Source organism: Mesoplodon bidens, assembly GCF_964165515.1.
Source record: "Mesoplodon bidens genome assembly, chromosome: 20".
Lineage (NCBI taxonomy): Eukaryota > Metazoa > Chordata > Mammalia > Artiodactyla > Ziphiidae > Mesoplodon > Mesoplodon bidens.
This window is the reverse complement of record NC_138181.1, coordinates 11,139,577-11,162,346: the sequence shown is the minus strand read 5'-3', so window position 1 is coordinate 11,162,346 and position 22,770 is coordinate 11,139,577. Positions and strand designations below refer to the sequence as shown.

The window sequence follows — 22,770 nt, the reverse complement described above, 5'->3', positions numbered from 1 at the left end:
CCAGCGCGGCTCCAGGTCGGCGGAGCCATGTTCCTCATGCTGGTCCTGCTCACCGGCCTCGGCGGGCTGCATGGGGGCCGCGGTAAGTCCAGAGACCGTTCCCCTCGCTTTGTTCGGTCGGGGGGCTGCCCTCGTTGGTCCAGGATCCAGGCCCAGTGCTCCCTCCCGCCCCTCGCCCCTCGCCCTCGCCCCCCAGAGCCTCCCGACCGTTGGCCTCGAGGTCTGCAGCTAAGGAGGCAGAGAGGCAGCCCCCGGGCGGAAAATCTTTTCATTTCCGTGGGGTGGTTTCCTTGTCTGTAAAACGGACAGAAATGAAAGGTGTGGCCCTTTTCTACCTGCGGCAGTCTGCTCTTCTGGAAATAATTGCATCGCCATGAAGAAGCTGTTTATCAATGAGTTCCCGATTTGGTGACTGCCGTCCTCCACCTTCTCCGTGGAAAATTGCAGACCACCCTTGTATTCAGTATTCTGGATCGTTTTTTCCTGCAAGGATCCTAGTTTCTTGATGCACCCGTGTTTTCTTATTTCCATACCTCTTTTGCAAAACTGTAATTTGTTACTGTTACCTAGTCAAACCGCCCGACTGTGTGTGTGTGTGTGTGTGTGTGTGTGGAGAATAAAAAGTTAAGATTTGACAAGGCTTAAGAAATTTATCGGTAAGAATGACCGAAGGACAGCAGAAAGGAAAAGTAGATGCATAGATTATAAGAAAAACTTGGTAATGTAGAGAAACAAATGAATTGGGTTTAGAAATGAATAATGCAAGATTACAAGTATCACAGTAACTCTCCTTATTTTTTGTTTTAGATCCTCATAAAACCTTTGTGCAGACCACAGTTCCTGAAAAGATTTCAATATCCGAGGCAATAAAACATCCAGAAGCTAATGTAATTGGGAAAAATATTTTTATTTCTTACATTGTATTAAGTTGCTTTTAATATCAAGACCCTAGTAGCTGAAGGTGGGCTCCAGCTCTTGGAGGCACAGCTGACCACTCAGACTAGGTTTGATGTGTATTCGTGTGTGTGACCCTGTATGTGTGTGTTTCTGTTGGGGACGAAGGATTCTAAGGAGGATCCACCGGGGCCAGCACTAGGGAGAGGCAAGCAAAGTGCTTGACTCAGGTGCAGAATTTAAGGGAGTGGCAAAAAACTGGGATTAGGATGAGGCTGAATGAGGTTAGACCAGGTCAGATCCTGTCTTTCTTGAAGATATTGATATTTTTTCCCATCATGGAAGTTTTGCATTAATTTTGATTGTTTAAAGTATTGCATTGAAATAGTATTTCAAGTATTTATCTTGATTACTGAGTTTTCTGGGCCCCGCCCCTCATCCTAGGCCTGCTCCTAGGCCTGCGGATTTGCCCGCAGCTACTTACCTCAACTTTCAGTTAGTCAGGGAAGAGCTGAAAGTGATCAGTGAGTGAAAGTGAGAAAGATCAGCTGATTTTTCAAGTTAAGAGACAGTCTGAGTCAGCTTTTCAGCCATAGCTTGGAGGGGGACAGTTTTCTCAGTGTTGTGTTTAGAGGCCTCTAGATACCAATTAAATAAGCTTCCCACTCATTTTGCCTAGTTGTTACACTTTTTTTTTTTTCCCAATTGCATGTGGAGATAAACTAATTTGGGAATGTCAAAAGTTCTTCATTTTGGCCAGTGTAATTTTAAATCACCTTGGGTAAAATGGACCCATTTAGACAGATATTTATAGGATAAGGGTCCACAGGTGTTAAACATAGGGCCAGCCGGTGTTACTTCTTTGATTGTGGCAGTGGATTTTTTTTTTTTTTTTGCGGTATGTGGGCCTCTCACTGTTGTGGCCTCTCCCGTTGCGGAGCACAGGCTCTGGACGCACAGGCTCAGCGGCCATGGCTCACGGGCCCAGCTGCTCCGCGACATGTGGGATCTTCCCAGACCGGGGCACGAACCCGTTTCCCCTGCATCGGCAGGCGGACTCTCAACCACTGCGCCACCAGGGAAGCCCCGTGGCAGTGGATTTTAACCTGGCACTTGAAAATTGGCTTGCAATTTTGGAATCAAAAGGTATTTCTGGTAGTTGTGCATTCAGCTAGACATTTGGGCAGAAAGACTGCTGATACACAGAGTGGAAAACCATTACAGTGCCTGCTACAATTCTTACATCTTCTTCCTCTGAATTTTTCTTAATCCCCCAAATTTGTTATGTGACCTTCTTTGGTACTGTAGGAGGAAACCATTTATTTTTTTTGCCTAGCTGTTAGTATGTGCTGGTTGATATTTGACTTTCCGCCATTTTTGATGTTTAGTGAACAATTGCAAGCTGCACAAAGAGCTTCAAAAGGACTTTTTCCTCAGTTGAGTTTCTACTGTGAGCAAATTCATTACAAAATTTGCACTTGCCTTTTGACATTTTGGGGTTTAAATATACACATAAAAAATATAGGTAGTAGTTCCAAAACATTTCAAAAAGAATTGAAAATATTGAATTTGAAAATCTTACAGCTATGTCAGTGAAACTCACGCGTTCCAACTCATAACTAATCATAAATGAGCTGAACTGTTGAAAAGATTGTGAACCTGTGAACAAACTATAAACTGAACTTGATATGTTATTTTAAAAAATGGGGAACTTCCAATTTGCCTGTAAGGGCCAGTTGTAAACACAGTCTTTCTGAAGAAAGCCAGAGTTAATGTTATCTAAGGTTTTGGGAAGCCTGGTGTCAGGGAGCCATGGGCTTTCAGAAGTGAGAGTGTTAGTGGCAGGCTTTCAGCTGTGTTAGTGCAGTTAGTACAGGAAGACTACTTGTTGGCCTTCTCACTTTCAGAGTCCTCATCAGTGCAGTGTCAGAGGAGGGAGGCACTTACTTCTATCTAGAAGCTGTGGCTGTCACTGATTGGCTGACTTTCAGAAACTTTGGGCTGTCATTGATTTGCTAACTTGCAGAAGCTAGTTATTTGAGTGTGGCTCTTCTAGCCACGTGCCATTGGTAGTTTGATAGGGATTGCACTGAATCTGTAGATTGCCTTGGGTAGTATGGTCATTTTAACAATATTAATTCCTCGAATCCATGAACACAGTATATCTTTCCATCTGTTTGTGTCATCTTCAGTTTCTCTCATCAGTGTCTTATGGTTTTCTGAGTACAGGTCTTTTACCTCCTTGGTTAGATTTATTCCTAAGTATTTTATTCTTTTTGATGCAATTGTAAATTGGATTGTTTTCTTAATTTTTATTTCTGATAGTTTATTGTCAGTGTATAGAATGCAACAGATTTCTGTATATCAGTTTTGTATCCTGCAACTTTACTGAATTCACTTATTAGTTCTAATAGTTTTTTGGTGGCCTCTTGACGATATTCTCTATATAGTATCATGTTGTATGGAACAGTGACTGTTGTAGTTTTACCATTTCAATTTGATTTTCTTTTATTTATTTTTTGTCTGATTACTCTGGCTAGGCTTTCCAGTACTATGTTGAATAAAAGTGATGAGAGTGAGGATCCTTGTTTTTTTCCTGGTCTTAGAGGAAAAGCTTTCAGTTTTTCACCATTGAGTATGTTAGCTTTGGGCTTGTCAGATATGGACTTTATTATGTTGAGGTATCATAAGTGATGTTGAGTTTTGTCAAAAGCTTTTTCTGCATCTACTGAGATGATCATATGATTTTTACTCTTGAATTTGTTAATGTGGTGTATCACAATATTTGATTTGTAGATATTGAGATATCCTTGTATCTTTGACATAAATTCAATTTGATCATGGTGTATGGTCCTTCGAATATATTGTTTAATTTGGTTTGCTAATATTTTGTTGAGGATTTTTGCCTCTATGTTCATCAGTGATGTTGTCCTATAATTTTTTTGTGTGTGTGTGATGTCTTTGTCTGGTTTTGGTATCAGGCTGGTGTTGGCTTCATAGAATAAGTTAGGGAGTGTTCCTTCCTCTTTAATTTTTGGGAATAGTTTGAGAAGGACAAGTGTTAACTCTTCTTTTAATGTTTGGTAGGATTCATCTGTGAAGCTATCTGGTCCTGGACTTTTGTTTGTTGGGAGTTTATTTAAATTACTGATTCAGTTCATTACAATTCTGTTCATATTTTGTATTTCTTCTTGATTTAGTCTTGGTAGATTGTACATGTATAAGAATTTATCCGTTTCTTCTGGATTGTCCATTTTATTGGTGCATAATTGTTCACAGTACTCTCATGATTTTTTGTAGCTCTGGTGTGTTTGTTATAACTTCTTTTTTATTTCTGATTTTATATGGGCCCTCATTTTTCTTAATGAGTGTGGCTAAAGTTTTATTGATTTTATTTATCTTTTCAAAACACCAGCTCTTAGTTTCATTGATTTTTTTTTAAGTCTCTGTGTCATCTATTTCTGCTCTGATCTTTTGTTATCTTTCCTTCTACTAACTTTGGGTTTTGTTTGTTCTTCTTTTTGTAGATTCTTTAGGTGTAAGTTTAGGTTGTTTATTTGAGACTTTGTTTCCTGAGATAGGCTTGTATCACTAGAAACTTCCCTCTTAGAATTGCTTTTGCTGCATTCCATAGAATTTGGATCACTTTGTTTCCATTTTCATTTGTCTCCAGGTATTTTTTGATTTCCGCAGTGACACATCAGTTGTTTAGTAGCATATTGTTCAGACTCTACGTGTTTGTGTTTTTTCTAGTTTTGATTTCTAGTCTCATACCTCTGTGGTTGGGAAAAGAAATGCTTGATGTGATTTCAGTTTTCTCAAATTCACTGAGACTTGTTTTTGGCGTAATATGTGATCTATTCTGGAGAATGTTTCAAGTGCATTTGAAAAGAGTGTGTATTCTTTTGCTTTGGATGTAATGTTCTGTAAGTATCTCTGAAGTGCATTTTGTAATGTGTCATTTAAGGCCACTGTTTCCATATTAATTTTGTGTCTGTATTATTTGCCCACTGATGTAAGCGGAGTGTTAAAAACCTTACTGTTATTGTGTTACTCTCAATTCTTCCTTTTGTGTTTGTTAGTATTTGCTTTATGCATTTAGGTGCTCCTGTGCTGAGTGCATATATACTTACAATTGTTATATCTTCTTGTTGGCTTGATCCTTTTATCATCTGTGCCATTGGACTGTTTTTCCTATTTTGACCCATATTCCACTGCCTTAATTACTGTAGCTTTATTAGAAGTCTTAATATAAGTTAGTATAGGTACTCCTACTTTTCTTTCTAAACTTTAAAGGTGTCATTCCATTGCCTTCTGGTGTCCATTGTTTCAGTCGTAGAGTTACACATTATTTATTTATTTTTAAAATTTTATTTAATTAATTCATTTTTTATACAGCAGGTTCTTATTAGTTATCTATTTTATACATATTGGTGTATATATGTCAATCCCAATCTCCCAGTTCATACCACCACCCACCCACCACCACTTTCCCCCCTTGGTGTCCATACGTTTGTTCTCTACATCTGTCTCTATTTCTGCCTTGCAAACCGGTTCACCTGTACCATTTTTCTAGATTCCACATATATGCGTTAATATAAAAAATTTGTTTTTCTCTTTCTGACTTACTTCACTCTGTATGACAGTCTGTAGATCCATCCACACATAATTTATTAAGAATTATTTAGAAAGTAATGGGTCATTTTTCTCTTACTGATTTTTGAGTATGTTCTCTTTGTCTTTTGTTTTAAATGTTTGAGCATGACATGCCTAGGTTTACTTTCTTTGTTTTCATCCTGATTTGGAATAATAGAATATTTTGAGACTGTGGGTTGACATCTTTCATAAGCTTTGAAAATATCAGCCATGAATTTTTAAAACGTCATTTCTTTCCTAGTCTTATCTTTATCATATTTTTTGGGACTATAATTACATGAGTGTTAGACATTTTTAATTGGTCACATTTCTCTTGTTTTCTTTTTCATATTTTTCTCTCCGTGTTTCAATCCGGATATTTTCTACTGACCTATATTCCTGTCACCAATCTTATCCCCTGCTATGTCTAATATTCTCTTATACCCTTTAATTGAATTTTTAATAACAGATATTGATTTTTTCTTCTGTAAAATCAGAAATTTCTTTCTGATTTTAATTCCTGTATTAAAGATTCTATACCTGTACTGAAATTCTCCATCTTCTCATTTTAATCATGGTCATTTTATAGATATTACTGTGGCTTTGTTATTATTCTCTATTTTTTATTTGTTTTTTTAAAAATTTGATCCTGTTCTTTAGCATTTGTTGTAATTTTTTAATGGTGTATTCATTTACTAGAGCTCCCATAACAAAGAAACATGAACAATGTGGCTTAAACAACAGAAACTTACTGTCTCATAGTTTTGGAGGCTAGAAGTCCAAGATCAAGGTGTTCGCAGGGTTGGTTCTTTTTTTTTTTTTTTTTTTTTTTGCAGTATGCGGGCCTCTCACTGTTGTGGCCTCTCCCGTTGCGGAGCACAGGCTCCGGATGCACAGGCTCAGGGGCCATGGCTCATGGGCCTAGCCGCTCTGCGGCATGTGGGATCTTCCCGGACTGGGGCACGAACCCGTGTGCCCTGCATCGGCAGGCGGATTCTCAACCACTGCGCCACCAGGGAAGCCCAGGGTTGGTTCTTTTAGGGACTATGAGGGGTGGATCTGCTCCAGGCCTCTATCGTTAGCTTATAGATAGATGTCTTCGTATGAATCTTCACGTGGGATTCTCCTGTTGTGTATGTCTGTGTCCAAATTTACTTTTATTTTTTTTTACAAGGATACCACTCACATTGGATTAGGGCCCACACTAATGACCTCTCCTTAACTTGATTACCACTGTAAAGGCCCTGTCTCTGAATAAGGTCACATTCTGAGGTACTGTGGTTAGGAATTCACATGTAAATTTGGATGGAGGGGGACACAATTCCAAACAGTTGGATGCTTTGTATGAAAAGTTGTAGAAGCTCTGGATGATGTCTTTTTTGAGTTTTTCTCTCCTGTCAGTTTTGTACATTTCTTGTTAATTGCATCCTAGTTTTGTTGTTGTTTTGCTTTGTAAGACATGTGGATTTTAAATTTTATTGGTGCTATCATATTCCCCTTTATTTTTCATCATATTAATAAGAAGCCATTTTTAGAGGGTGCAATTTTCAGGTCCCCTCAAGATTCCACTTAGACTTCTTTGTAGAGTGCCATTCAAATGATTCTTCTCAGAACATTTATCTGCTGCAATGAATCTTGCTCTGTTCTAATAGAAAGTTAAAGAACTGAAAACTTTTAAGTGGCTATTCCTCTTGCTAAAATAAGTTTTTTAAATTAACCAAATAAATAATTTAATGAATCTTATATTTTCTGTTATCTTCTAGAGGGTTCTCTAGACATGTCTCTGCCCTTCCTCTATCCTCTCCTACCTTCTATTCCAGAGGAATTTCATTGCTTGCATTCGATAAACAAAGTACAATGGTACTTATTGTGTTACCTTGCTAGAGGTATAGTAGATTTCTTGTAGCTCTATCTTTTAGGAGTGTCTCTTCCAATGAGCAGGAAAATTTACTTCCCAGGAGGGCTGGGAGTAAGCAAGCAAAGGTTTCTCTCAAGTGAGGTGGGCATCTTGGTATTTGCCTTGGGCATGGTGAATTGGTGGTGTGTGTCTAAGCCAAAAGATAATTATCAGCAAGCTTGTCCCTCAGATATGTGAGTAACGCTGAATAGGAGGCAATTCAATTCAGAATCCTGAAGATTCCAGTATCCACATGGGAAGGGAAGCACATATGATAGTTTTATATTATTACTAATTTTGTCAATTTTAAGAGCATAACTTGAAGAAAACATTTTTTGCATATGTTATTTACAAGTGTTATTGAAATTTTTTTGGATGCTCATGTACAGGTTGCTTACATCATTACAATAGAAGGAAAACCATATTTTATCCATCTCAAAAAGCAGTAAGTAATTATTTTATCTTTTCAAATTTTAATTTTTTGTTTCTTGATTTTTAAAAATAATTACAAATAGGATTATTTCAATTCAAATGTATATTTGATACATATATACATTTGATACCTATTGTATATCAGTTACTGGGTAAAGTCGTAGGCGTACAAAAGGCAATAAAACATGGGCCCAGGTAAATAATTTATAATATAGAAAGATATATTCAAACACATCAATAGAGAAATGGAGAATTGTTTTATAATGCGTTATTAAGATAAATGTGTAGATAGTATTCTTTGGAAATCAGAGAAGGCTTTTTGGAAAGAGATGACTTGAGCGAAGATAGTTAGCTCTGTGAAGAAGTGGGGTAGTGTTGGGGGACATTCTGTTTCAAGGAAATCATGTGCAGGTGTGAGACAGACTGGATTTTTGTGGTGTGCAAAAAGTAGTGTGAATGACTGAAGGACATATTTATTGAGGATAGAAGTAAAACATTTTGGAAAAGTAGGGAGGAGCCGGACTGTAGAAGGTCTAGAATGCCATGATAAGGGTATTAGAAGCCAAAATGTTTTTAAAGCATGTACTTATATAGGTCCGTCGAGTCTTTATAGGCTGTTTCTGAGGGGGTAAAAGTGGAGGTAAGGTGTCTAACTGTATGATTATACAATAGTTTAGGTGAGTGATGATAGTGGCTTGAACAATGATCATAGCACTGGAAAGAAAAATTCAGTAAACCTTGAGGATAGATTTGGTAGAATGATTGGGAAACAGTGAGGAATCTTGGATAATTTAGTTGTTGCTTAAGAAAATTGGTAGGTTATAGTGTAATAAAATGAGGGATATTAATGAAGGAGATATTTATGTGAGGAAGGGTTGAGTTTGGTTTGCATTGCTTATAAGGTATTCAAGTGGAGTTTTTTTCCCTTAGGTATATGAATGTAGGAATTTGAATCTCTCTAAGGAGAGATTGGCAATAGGGATATAGATTTAGCAGTAATCAATAGTTTGGTGTAATTGTTTTTAAATGAGAGCTTACAGAGTGCTTACAAATATACTGGTGGCTAAAGACGGAATCTTGGGAAAGACCAATATTTCTCTTTTCGGTTCTGCCAAAGGAGATCAAGCTAGAAGGGTCAGGGAGGTAGGACGAGAAGCAGAAGAGTGATGTGTGATGTACATTAAGTGATTAGAGTGAGTGGTCCCAGTTTTCAGAATGATGCTAGAAGTCCAGTGCAATGACAGTTTTAAACCTGTCTTTCGGATTTGACATTCTGGTGGTTAGGAATCTTTTCCAGAGCAGTTCAGGGTGAGTAAGAATTGACAAAGCAAAGAAACTGTGTGTAGACCACTCTTCTGGTAAAATCTGTTGAGAATTGAACATATGTAGGGAATAGCTAGAGGAGGACACAGGGCCAAGGGAGAGCTATTTAGGATGGTAATGACTTGACAGTAAACTTTTCAATAGTGTTAAGATAAAAACCAGTAGAGAGGGCTTCCCTGGTGGTGCAGTGGTTGAGAATCCGCCTGCCGATGCAGGGGACACGGGTTCGTGCCCCGGTCCGGGAAGATCCCACATGCCGCGGAGCGGCTGGGCCCGTGAGCCATGGCCGCTGAGCCTGCGCGTCCGGAGCCTGTGCTCCGCAACGGGAGAGGCCACAACAGTGAGAGGCCTGGGTACCGCAAAAAAAAAAAAAAAAAAAAAAAAAACCAGTAGAGAGGAAGAGTTTGAAATTACAGTACCAATAAAGTATGTACCTTCAGTACATGGCACAGAGTAGGATGCATCGCACAAGTGTTTGCTTTGAACAAAAGAAGTAGTCATTCTCTGGGAATAAATATAAGGAGTGAAGATGGGTACAGGTGATCTGATGAGGTGACATGGAAGTTATTGAGATGATTGACAGGAGTCGTGTCAAGTTTCTGAATACTTACTGAGGAGAATGAAAGAAAATTCAGACCAAGATTATTGGGAAGAATTGGTACTTAGTTAAGCTTAGTGAATATGAATTTGTAGCGATGCTCAAAAATCTTTCAAAATTCGGTCCTAACCCTACATTTTAATTGTGAGATTCAAGTTTAAAATCTGGAATTAATGAGCAATAATGACAGAGAATTGAAAGTTCTTGGTTGGAAATTGAGACCTATGTTATTTCGCTATTTGGTATTTCTAGCAATTTAGGTCGTTCATTATCAAGCATTTTAGTATTATGTGTCACTATAATTAAAATGCCTCCCTCTGCCCCTAATTTATTGTGAATGACAAGCATTGGGGCAATAGGATATGCTAAGATAAAATTGGCATTACTTTAAATTTCTCCCTCATAAGGAAAATTTGTATTATGAAGAATAATTTTTCTATGTCTTCTGTTCACAATTTGACCATGTTTTGGTGATTTCTGCCTAGGTCATCTTTATCTTCAGCTTCTGTTGTTTATTCTTATGACAAAGATGACACCCAACATTCTCAGCCTTTGTCAGCTCAGGTAGGACTTAGGTATTTTGTTACAGATTTCTTATTCTGGATTTTTTTAAAAAATACAAACATTATGAAAGTTTAGAATATTATTTTACACATTCACTGAAATTGAATAATGTGAACTAGTTCTTATTTCTACCTGGCACAACTTCATTGGGTAATGGCCACTCATATTAAAGTACTAAGGTAGTGAAAGTAAAAAGTATAAGTGAGATATCTGGGATGTCCATTTCAAAAAGAACTTATCCATTTGTTTTTCTCTGTGTATTTTTTTTTTCAGATGGATTGCAATTATCATGGATATGTTGCAGGTTTTCCAAATTCTCTTGTATCACTCAACATTTGTTCAGGACTCAGGTTGTAGCCTGTTTAAAGACATTCCATTTGCCAGTACTAGATCTTGCTAGTCTATAAGTTGATCCTTTATGTATCTTTTCTAGTTCTACGGTCACCTTTGTTATTTCAGTTCCCAAAGGTGTGAACCAGAATTACTGATAAAATAAAGTGTGTCACCCTGGCAGCATCCATTCCAGATGGGAGGCTACTTGTTGATTCTAAACAGGATATGCTGCTTGAGGCTTTGAGCAATCTTGAGTGTAGGAGGTGCTGATTGGGTCTCTCCATACTAATCTAGTTTTCCAAATTCTTTGTTTTTACTCGTGTCTTAATTTCCTAGAGTGGTTGACAGTGTGGAATGCCTGAGTCTGACAGGTACTTTGGCTCTGTTCATAGTCTTTCTTAGGCGAATAGCACCTTTAACTCAGCCACACAAATAAATGATTTAAGATGCGAAGTGTCAGAGGAGAGGTAGAGATTTCAAAGAGAAGAAAGGGACCTAAGACTAAGGAAAAGAGTGCCCATGGCTCCTAAAGTTTGGCTTAGAAAATCAACACCCTAGGTAGAGGTCTTAACCCATTTAAGCACATGGATGCATGTCACTAACCTGCTTTCTTTAAGATAATCAAAATATTTTATTAGAATATTTGTAATAAAAAGCCATACATATCCTGTGTTATCACTGGTCCAGTTCTGGAGCAATACCTCAAAGAATAAAGAGATAAATAGAAAAATTAAGTGACTTTAAATGTAAAAATATTTTTGGCCAACATCAACATTTCTCATAGTTTCAGTAGAATCATATCAGATTTGTTTTGATTATTTTAACATTCAGGGGAATATTGCAGTTTAAAAACATCTCATATGGAATTGAACCAATGGAAGCTGTATCAGGATTCGTGCATATGATTCATGAAGAAAAAAATGATATAACTAATATTCCTCTGTTATGGGAAAATGACACTTACATCTATGATAGCTCACAGTATCAAGTCAGAAAAAGTTCAGAAGTAAGTGTGGACTGTTTAATTTTAAATTTTTCAGTATAATTTTATGAAATGAAAAATACTTTCAGAGCAAAATTTGGTGATATGCAAATTTTAAATTTGTTTTACTTTTTCATGATGGCTCTGCATGACTTTTCAAATGGATGGAGAATGAAATTAAGTTCTTTGTTATGCTTGTTATTAGATGAAAGTTTAGCAAAAACTTAGGTAATTGATCTTGGAAACAGATATGTGAATATAAGATTAAATAAAGCAAAAAACTAATTTTCTTATGTGGGCATTTGGATAATTAATGTAAATTATTCCTTTTCCTCAATTATTCTCGTAATTTAGGTGAAAATAATATGTGATCTAGATTTCTAAATGAGTCTTTGTTAATGTGAGAATTCAGAAATGAATAATATCTGTGGCTTACATAAGGTACATGTAAAGCAAACTGATGAATTCTTCCTCCACAAAGACCTGTAAGCTGCCATAAATAACTTTCCTGGCTCTAGTGAACTGCCCATGATTGTAAACTTTAGTAATATTTTTCTAAACTACATTGTCAAAAGTAGTTTCTAATAATTGGTTGCAGAAAATCTGCACACATGGAAGATTACTATGAAAAATTATCACAAGGCTAAGGGAAGGAAACTTTTATGTTATAAACTTAATATTTCTAATTTCAGCTTCTGCAAAAATCGAAATATACCTGGGTTCTTGTATAGCTTGGAGTCTCACTGAAAATTCTTATTAATCACAGGCATGCTTTGGACTGGAATTTTCCAAGTAGTACATAAATTTCGTAGTTGAAAATCACCTTAATATTTAATCAGTATCAACTCGTCTCTCAGTTTATCTCTGAACATAATTTCAATAGAAGGCAAATTTTTGGAAATTTCTCAAGACTCATGTTGTATGTTTTTCAGAGACCTGGCTATTTCAAGTTATTCCCCCGATACCTTGATATGTATATTGTTGTGGACAAAAATCTGGTAGGTTTTTTTTTTTTTTGCATTGTTATTTTTAAATGATTTAACAGTCATCTTTAACCTGATTTCAAGAATATAATAAAAATTTTAAAACCATTTTTTGATAAAAGTTTATTTTGCTTTTGCAATGAATGAATTCTTAAAAATTATGAATACACCAAGTTTTTGTTAATTCATTTATTTTGTATTCTGGGCTCTCTAATTGCTTCTGTAAAGTGAACTATCTTTTCATTTTCTGAAGCTTGCCAGCTATTTTTCTTTTTTTCAAAAGGACTGCATCCTCAATGGAAGCATAGATTAGAACTCCTCCAAACCCTACCCCCGCATACAATAATATCTAATTGCCTCAGCCTAATTGGAAGGGTAGTCTACAAAACAAATATGCCACTCCTTCTAAGCAAAGGGAGAAAACAAGTTATCTGTTTCGTTCTAGCTAAGTTCTAGGGGAACAGGTTATGTTTTGTTCTCCTAAGTTCAAGGTAAATGAAATGACAGAAAATGAACAAAATTCTCATTGAGCACGCATGACTGTACTTCAGGTCTTGTATAGGTTTGGGTTTTGAATTTATACAGCATAGGCAATTAGTAGATTCTAAGCTATGAGGCTACATTTGTCCCAGGTTGGTAGATCTGAGGGCAGCTGATGGAAGCAAGTAGTATTTCTCTCTGGAGGAATGCAACTTCAAGCTGGATTCCTACAGATTAATATCAGCCATATATGAGCTCAAAATCCATAAGAGACTTAGCCACCATGTACAAGGGTTAGCAAAACAGAAACTCATAGATTAGACCCACAAAATTTTGAGATATTAAAATTTTAAATATAAGTTATAAAATAAAGATATTTTTTCCCATAAGGAAGTCATTGGTTCTGAAGAGGTGAATATGAGGCAGGGAAGCTGAGCTAACTCTTGGCAGAGGTGACAGAAATTGAAGTGTATGACTCATTAAAGAGTTGATAGGTTTTTTTAGTGTGGCTAAGCTGACCCAGTACAAAGTCAACACATGCACTAAAATCACATTCTTACAAAATTACAAAGCAATTAGAAGTAGGAAAGCAGGATTTTAAGCATAATCAACAAAAGGAAAGCAATAAAGGGAAGGAAAAACGTACATTAAACATTTGTTTCATAAATGTGGAACAAGTTAAAAGCTAATTAAGATAAAATATTTCAACTCAAATATGTAAGTAATTATATTAGATGTAGAGGGACTAAGTCCTGCAGTTAAAATCCAAAGATAGGGCCTCCCTGGTGGCGCAGTGGTTGAGAGTCCGCCTGCCGATGCAGGGGATACGGGTTCGTGCCCCGGTCTGGGAGGATCCCATATGCCGCGGAGCGGCTGGGCCCGTGAGCCGTGGCCGCTGGGCCTGCGCGTCCGGAGCCTGTGCTCCGCAACGGGAGAGGCCACAACAGTGAGAGGCCCGCATACCACAAAAAGAAAAAAAAAAAATCCAAAGATAAAGTTTAATTAAAAGCAAAGACAGAGTATGATGTAAGACACACACACAGACACACACACACACACACGTACATACTCGCTCTGCTTACAACTGATGTCAAAAATATATGTCATGAAAGTAAAAGATTATAAAAATATACCATAAAAATATTCTAAAAACCTTTTTAGCTAGATTAATATCAGACAAAGTAGACTTTAAGATAAGTGTAAGTTATCTCTTACTGTGTAGCATACCACTCCAAAATTTAGTGGCCTAAACCAATAACCATTTATTTATTTGGTTGGGAGCCCAGAGATGTTTTTGGACTTTTATCAATCTCAGACCCTTTTTATCTAATCTGGTGGCCTTTTATTGATACAGTATCTTAAAACCTTTGTAGTCTTCTTTCTCTTCTCTTCTCTTCTCTTCTCTTTTTTTTTTCTTTTTACAGGATTACTTTTTAACCACCTGTTTTTCCTCACACAGAAAATGTTCTTTACTAAGATTTCAAAGGCATAGAAATACAGCTTAAAAGGTTTCAACAACTTTTTTTTTTTTTTTTTTTTTTGTGGTTCCTGGGCCTCTTACTGTTGTGGCCTCTCCCGTTGCGGAGCACAGGCTCCGGATGCGCATGCTCAGCAGCCATGGCCCACGGGCCCAGCTGCTCCGCGGCATGCGGGATCATCCTGGACCGGGGCACGAACCCGTGTCCCCTGCATCGGCAGGCTGACTCTCAACCACTGCGCCACCAGGGAAGCCCCTGAACAACTTCTTTTAAACAAAATATACGTTGCTATGTGGTTACCAGTGGCAGGTATGAGGATTAACTGCGACCTTTGTGAAGCCCAGTGGGGAGCTTGCAGAAGAAGTTCTCCTAGTGCCTTTTCTTGAAATAGCCCACCAGTGTGAAATCACCTATTTCTTGAATTGTTTTCTAATGAAGGAGTACAGAGTATTATGTTTTCTTAGCGTAATGTCCTAAAGTTTTATCCATGTTGTAGCATGTGACAGACAGCATGCCCTTCTTTTTTAAGGCTGCATAATATCCCATTGTGTGCCTATACAATATTTTCTTTATCCAGTCACCTATTAATGGACCTTTGAGTTTCTTCCACCTTTTGGCTATTGTGAATAATGATGCAAGGAACATGAATGTGTCAATATTTCTTTGGGATCTTTCTTTTTTAAATGTTTGATAGAATTTTTTAGTGGATCTACCTGGTCCTGGATTTTACTTTATTATGTGGTTTTTGATTGCTGATTCATTTTCATTACTTACTCATTATTGATCTAGTAATATCTTTAATATTTTTGTGTATTTCAGTCTTGGTAGGTTAGGTTTCTAGGAATTTATGTTTTTTATGTTATCTACTTAGCATATAATTATTCATAGTAGTCTCTTATAATCCTTTTTATTTTTGTGATATCAGTTGTAATGTCCTCATTTCATTTCTAATTTTAGTCATTTGTATCTTCTGTTTTAAAAAATTTTTTTATTTTATACTGAAGTATAGTTAATTTACAATGTTGTGTTAGTTTCAGGTGTACAGCCAAGTGATTCAGTTATACATATACATGTATCTATTCGTTTTCAGATTCTTTTTCTATATAGGTTGTTACAAGATACTGAATATAACTCCCTGTGCTATGCAGTAGGTCCTTGTTATCTACTTTATATATAGGAGTGTGTGTATGTTAATTCCAAACCCCTAATTTATCCCTCCCCACCTTTCCCTTTTGGTAACCATAAGTTTGTTTTCCCTTTTGGTAACCATAAGTTTGTTTTCTAAGTCTATGATTCTGGTTCTGTTTTTTTTTTTTTTTTTTTTTGCGTTATGCGGGCCTCTCACTGTTGTGGCCTCTCCCCTTGCGGAGCGCAGGCTCCGGACGCACAGGCTCAGCGGCCATGGCTCACGGGCCTAGCCGCTCTGCGGCATGTGGGATCTTCCCAGACCGGGGCACGAACCCGTGTCCCCTGCATCGGCAGGCGGACTCTCAACCACTGCGCCACCAGGGAAGCCCCTGGTTCTGTTTTTTAAATAAGTTCATTGGTACCATTTTTTTTTTAGATTCCACATATGTGTGTTATCATATATTTGTGTTTCTCTGTCTGACTTACTTCACTTAGAATAACAATTTCCTGGTCTATCCATGTTGCTGCAAAGGGCATTATTTCATTCTTTTTATGGCTGAGTAATATTGCATTGCATATATGTACCACATCATCTTTATCCATTCATCTGTTGATGGACATTTAGGTTGCTTCCATGTCTTGACAATTGTAAATAGTGCTGCAGTGAACATTGTGGTGCGTGTATCTTTTTTTTTTTTTTTTTTTTTTTGCTCTACGTGGGCCTCTCACTGTTGTGGCCTCTCCCGTTGCGGAGCACAGGCTCCGGACGCGCAGGCTCAACGGCCATGGCTCACGGGCCCAACCGCTCCGCGGCATGTGGGATCTTCCCAGACCGGGGCACGAACCCGTGTCCCCTGCATCGGCAGGCGGACTCTCAACCACTGCGCCACCAGGGAAGCCCGCGTGTATCTTTTTGAATTATGGTTTTCTCTGGATATATACGCCCAGGAGTGGGATTGCTGGATCATATGTTAGCTCTCTTTTTGGTTTTTTAAGGAACCTCCATATGTTCTCCATAGTGGCTGTACCAATTTACATTCCCACCAATGATGTAGGAGGGTTCCCTTTTCTCCACACCCTCTTCAGCATTTATTGTTTGTAGACCTTTTGATGATGGCCATTCTGACTGGTGTGAGGTGATACCTCGTAGTTTTGATTTACATTTCTCTAATAATTAGCGATGTTGGGCATCTTTTCATGTACCTTTTGGCCATCTGTATGTCTTCTTTGGAGAAATGTCTATTTAGATCTTCTGCCCATTTTTGATTGTGTTGTTTATTGTTTTGATATTGAAGTGTGAAGTGTTTGTATATTTTGGAGATTAATCTCTTGTCGGTAGCATCATTTGCAAAAATTTCCTCCCATTCTGTGGGCTGTCTTCATTTTGTTGATAGTTTCCTTTGCTGTGCAAAAGCTTTTAAGTTTAATTAGGTCCCAATTGTTTATTTTTGTTTTCATTACTCTAGGAAGTGGATCAAAAAAGATCTTGCTGCTATTTATGTCAAAGAGTGTTCTGCCTGTGTTTTCCTCTTACATTTTAGGTCTTTAATCGATTTTGAGTTTATTTTGCTGTATGGTGTTAGGGAGTGTTCTTATTTCATTCTTTTACACGTGGCTGTCCATGTTTCCCAGCACCACTTATTGAACAGGCTGTCTTTTCTCCATTGTATAGTCTTGCCTTCTTTGTTGTTAATTAATTGACCATAGGTGTGTGGGTTTATTTCTGGGCTTTCTATCCTGTTCCATTGATCAGTATTTCTATTTTTATGCCAGTACCATACTCTTTTGATTAGTATAGCTTTGTAGCATAGTGTGAAGTCAGGGCGCCTGATTCCTCTAGCCCCATTTTTGTTTCTCAGTATTGATTTGACTATTCAGGGTTTTTTGTGTTTCCATACACATTTTAAGATTTTTTGTTCTAGATCTGCCGAAAATGCCATTGGTAATTTGATAGGGATTGCATTAAATATGTAGATTGCCTTGGGTAGTATAGTCATTTTGACAATATTGATTCTTCCAATCCAAGAACATGGTATATCATTCCATCTGTTTGTGTCATCTTTGATTTTTTTCTTCAGCATCTTATAGTTTTCAGACTACAGGTCTTTTGCCTTTTTAGGTAGTTTTATACCTAGGTATTTTCTTCTTTTTAATGAGATGGTAAATGGGATTGTTTCCTTAACTTCTCTTTCTGATCTTTTGTTGTTAGTGTATGGAAATGCAATAGATTTCTGTGTCTTAGTTTTGTATCCTGCAACTTTACCACATTCATTGATGAGCTGTATTAGTATTCTGTTAGCATCGTTAGGATTTTCTATGTATAGTATCATGTCATCTGGAAACAGTGACAGTTTTACTTCTTCTTTTCCTGTTACGATTCCTTTTTGTTTCTTTTTCTTCTCTGATTCCCATGGCTAGGACTTCTGCAACTATTTTGAATAAAAATGGCAAGAGTGGACATCCTTGCCTTGTTCCTGGTCTTAGAGGAGATGCTTTCAGTTTTTCACTGTTGAGAATTATGTTTGCTGTGGATCTGTCATATATGGCCTTTATTATGTTGAGGTAGGTTCCCTCTATGCCCACTTTCTGGAGGGTTTTTGATCATAAATGAGTGTTGAATTTTGTCAAAAGCTTTCTCTACCTCTATTGAGATGATCGTATGGTTTTTATTCTTCACTTTGTTGATGTGGTGTATAACACTGATTGATTTGTGGATATTGAAGAATCCTTACATCCCCGAGATAAATCCCACTTGACCATGGTGTATGATCCTTTTAATGTATTGTTGGATTTGGTTTGCTAGTGTTTTGTTGAGGATTTTTGCATCTATGTTCATCAGTGACATTGGCCTGTAATTTTCTTTTTTTGTGGTATCTTTGTCTGATTTTGGTGTCAGGGTGATTATGGCCTCATGGAATGAGTTTCAGAGTATTCATCCCTCTGCAACTTTTTGGGAGTATTTTCAGGAGGATAGGTGTTAACTCTGATAGAATTTGCCTGTGAAGCCATCTAGTCCTGGACTTTTGTCTGTTGGGAGTTTTTAAATTACAGTTTCAATTTCGGTACTTGTGATTGGTCTGTTCATGTTTTCTATTTCTTCCTGTTTCAGTCTTAGAAGGTGGTACCTTTCTACGAGTTTGCCTATTTCTTCCAGGTTGTCCACTATAGGGATATATACTTGTTTTTAGTAGTCTGTTATGATCCTTTGTATTTCTGTGTTGTCATTTGTCACTTCTCCTTTTTCATTTCTAATTTTATGGATTTGAGCCCTCTCCTTTTTTTTCCTCATGAGTATGGCTAAAGCTTTATCAATGTTGTTTATCTTTTCGAAGAACCAGCTTTTAATTTCATTGATCTTTTATTGTTTTCTTCTTCTCCATTTCATTTATTTCTGCCTTGATCTTTGTGATTTCGTTCCTCCTACTAACTTTGGGTTTTGTTTGTTCTTTTTTCTCTAGTTGCTTTAGGTGTACAGTTAGGTTGTTTACTTGCGATGTTTCTTGCTCCCTGAGGTAAGATAGTATTGCTATAAATTTGTCTCTTAGAACTGCTTTTGCTCTGTCCCATAGGTTTTGGATCATCGTGTTTTCGTTTTCATTTGTCTCTAGGTATTTTTTGATTTCATCTTTGATTTCTTCAACGATCCATTGGTTGTTTAGTAAAATATTGTTTAGCCTCCACGTGTTTGTGTTTTTTGCAGTTTTTTTCTTGTAGTTGATTTCTAATCTCATAGTGTTGTATTCAGAAAAGATGTTTGATATGGTTTCAGTTTTCTTAAATTTACTGAGACTTGCCTTATGGCCCAACATGTGACCTATCCTCAAGAATGTTCCATGTGCACTTGAGAAGAATGTGTATTTGCTGCTTGTCGATGGAACACTGTATAGATATCAATTAAGTCCACCTGATCTAATGTGTCACTTAAGGTCTGTGTTTCCTCATTGATTTTCTATCTGGATGATCCCTCCATTGATGTAACTGGGGTGTTAAAGTCCCCCACTATTATTGTGTTACTATCAATTTCTCCTTTTATATCTTTTAACATTTGCCTTATATATTGAGGTGCTCCTGTGTTGTGTGCATATATATATATATGTACAATTGTTATATCTTTCTTTTGGATTGATCCCTTGATCATTATGTAGTGTCCTTCTTTGTCTCCTGTAACAGTCTTTATTTTAAAGTCTATTTTGTCTGATATGAGTATTGCTATTGCAGCTTCCTTTTGATTTCCATCTGCATGGAATACCTTTTTCCATCCCCTCACTTTCAGTCTGTACAGGTTTCTAGATCTGAAGTGAGTCTCTTGTAAACAGCATATACATGGGTCTTGTTTTTGTATCTGTTCAGCCAGTCTGTGTCATTTGGTTGGAGCATTTAATTCATTTACATTTAAGATAATTACCGATATGTATGTTTTTATTGCTATTTTAAAATTTGTTTTTATCAAGCCTTGTGGCTTGATATGATTTTAATTTTCTTACATTTATTGAGACTTGTTTTGTTTCTCAACATATGGTCTGTCCTTGAGAAAGTTTCATGTGCACTTGAGAAGAATGTGTATTCTGATGCATTTAGATGGGATGTTCTGTACGAATCTATCAATCCATCTTGTCTAATGTTTCATTTAAGGCCACTGTTTCCTTGTTGACTTTAGGTCTGTTAATAATTGCTTTATATATTTTGGTTTTCCTATGTTTGGTACATACATATTAATAACTGTTATGTGTTCTTGATGAATTGTTCCTTTTATCATTATATACTGTCCATTTTTGTCTCTTGTTACTTTTTTTGGCTTGAAGTCTATTTTGTCTGTTATGAGTATGGCTACACTCATTTTCTTTTGGCTGCCATTGGCTTGGAGTGTCATATTCCATCCCTTCACTTTGAGCCTATGTTTGTCTTCAGAGCTAAGATGTGTTTTCTGGAGGCAGCATATTATTGGGTCTTGTTTCTTAATCCATTCAGCCACTCTGTGTCTTTTGGTTGGTAAATTCAGTCCATTTACATTCAGGGAGATTATTGATAAATGAGGTCTTCATAATGCTGCTTTTGTTTTCTGGTTGCTCTGTATCTCCATTGTTTCTTTTTTCTTGTGTTTCTGTCTGTCATTTTGGTTTGGTGGTCTTCCATGATGTTTTTCTCAGTTTCCTCTTTTTTTGTGTTTTATGTCTCTGTTCTAGATTTATATTTCATTGTTATCATGAAGTTTGTATAAAACATCTCTTAGGTAAAATAGTTCTTTTTCTGCTGGTAGCATCTTATCTTCATTTGCCTGTATGAGTTCCATTCTTTTCCTCTTCCCGTTTTGTGTTTGTTATCTCAAATTATCTATCCCTTTTTATGTAGTGAGTTTGTTACCAAATTGAATTAGCTATAGTAATTTTTCTACTCCACCCAGCTGCCTTTAACCTTTATTCTATGAAGTGCTTAACAACCAATTCTAATACAGAGTTGTAATTTTTTTTTTTTTTTTTTTTTTGCGGTACTCGGGCCTCTCACTGTTGTGGCCTCTCCTGTTGCGGAGCACAGGCTCCGGATGCGCAGGCTCAGCGGCCATGGCTCACGGGCCCAGCCGCTCCGTGGCATGTGGGATCTTCCTGGACCGGGGCACGAACCCGTGTCCCCTGCATCGGCAGGCAGACTCTCAACCACTGTGCCACCAGGGAAGCCCAGGTGGATGTGTATTAATCAGAAGAGGCTAGGTTATGCTTTCATAAGAAACACTCCCCAAATCTTAGTGGCTAAACACAGTTTAAGTTTCATTCATTCAATCAATGTCAACCATGCTCCTGGTTGACTCTCCAGGGCAGCAGTCTTCCATGTGTTGGCTCAGCACTAGAGAATGCTTAGATTTTTTGGCACTTCTAAATTGATAGTTTCTTTTCCAATTGCTGAACCGATAGAAGTGCAGACTAGAGAGACATGAGCTACAATAAGGAAATACTTCTCAGGAGGGGCATGCATCACTTTTGCCCTCATTGCATTGGCCAAAGTGAATGACCTGCCCATGCCTACCTTTAAAAGAAGGGCTCCTGAGTTAGAAGAGAACTGAATATTGGTAAATACAGATAATACCTGTCGCAGAGGATAGTATAAAAACTAAGCGGAGAGGAAATTCATATTCTTGAAATAATTTGATATTAGAAAAATAAGGAAAAATACTTGATATTTGATAAGTTAATGATAAACAGAAACATTAAAATGGATAAGCAAATTCACAAACTGTTGAAAAGGCAAATAAGTAGGTAGAAAGTGTAATTAAGCAAAAAGGAAGAAAACATGTTATGGTGTGAAAAGGGTTAAGATGGTATAACTGTGTCCTTGGGGGAGATTAATACAAACAAACAAATGCAGATTTCATGAATTCTCCATTGGAGATAAGAATTTAAATCAAATCATCTCATTGTATACTTTAAAGTTAACACAATCTTATATGTCAATTATATTTCAAAAAACTGGAAATAAAAAGAATTTGAATGGGTCAGTTGCCAGTGTTAAGTATAGATAGTTTTAAAGGAGAGTTTTAAAAAATGTTTCAGGAAGATATAATTCATAAGCTAATACAATTCTAGGATGTAGAAAAAACAAGCAACTTAAGTTTAGGTAGTGCTTTAATATTTAGTAAGCAACATTCATTTGCTCAGTTATGACAAAGGATGCATGCATGCACACATGACCAACAGGCCCATCGTTCTGAAAGCTACAAACTTCTAAACAAAATATTATATTAATTTTGATAGTATATTAATAGAATGTAATGTTTTGATCAAACAGTATAATGATGGTTTAATATTAAGTAAAGTGTTAATGAAATGTATTCCATCAGTAGGTCAAAAGACAAAAGTCATTATCATTTTGGGTATGCTTCAAAAAGTCTTTGGATAAAAATTCAACTTCATTTTTAACAAAAGTTTTATAAGTAGGAAGATTTATAAGTAGGTGTTTCTCAACATGATCTGGAATACTCATCTTAAACTGAACACCACTTAATGGTGAAATATTTGAGATTTTCCAGTGAAAAATCAGGAGCAAATCTCACA

General features: G+C 36.9%; 1 protein-coding gene across 11 annotated transcripts in view; it reads left to right on the top strand.

The window, feature by feature from the left end:
* The window catches only part of ADAM18 (ADAM metallopeptidase domain 18), a 131,217-nt gene continuing 108,447 nt past the window's right edge, over positions 1-22,770 (top strand). For 9 of the 11 annotated variants that reach the window (XM_081221051.1, XM_081221045.1, XM_081221050.1 and 6 more), the window contains exons 1-7: positions 1-82; positions 808-887; positions 7,816-7,871; positions 10,265-10,343; positions 10,617-10,693; positions 11,508-11,682; positions 12,591-12,656. In XM_081221051.1, the coding sequence (XP_081077177.1) occupies positions 28-82; positions 808-887; positions 7,816-7,871; positions 10,265-10,343; positions 10,617-10,693; positions 11,508-11,682; positions 12,591-12,656 (588 nt within the window). In that variant the 5' untranslated portion in view covers positions 1-27. The remainder of the gene's footprint in view (positions 83-807; positions 888-7,815; positions 7,872-10,264; positions 10,344-10,616; positions 10,694-11,507; positions 11,683-12,590; positions 12,657-22,770) is intronic. The other 2 variants (XM_081221047.1, XM_081221043.1) reach the window with 2 other exon arrangements.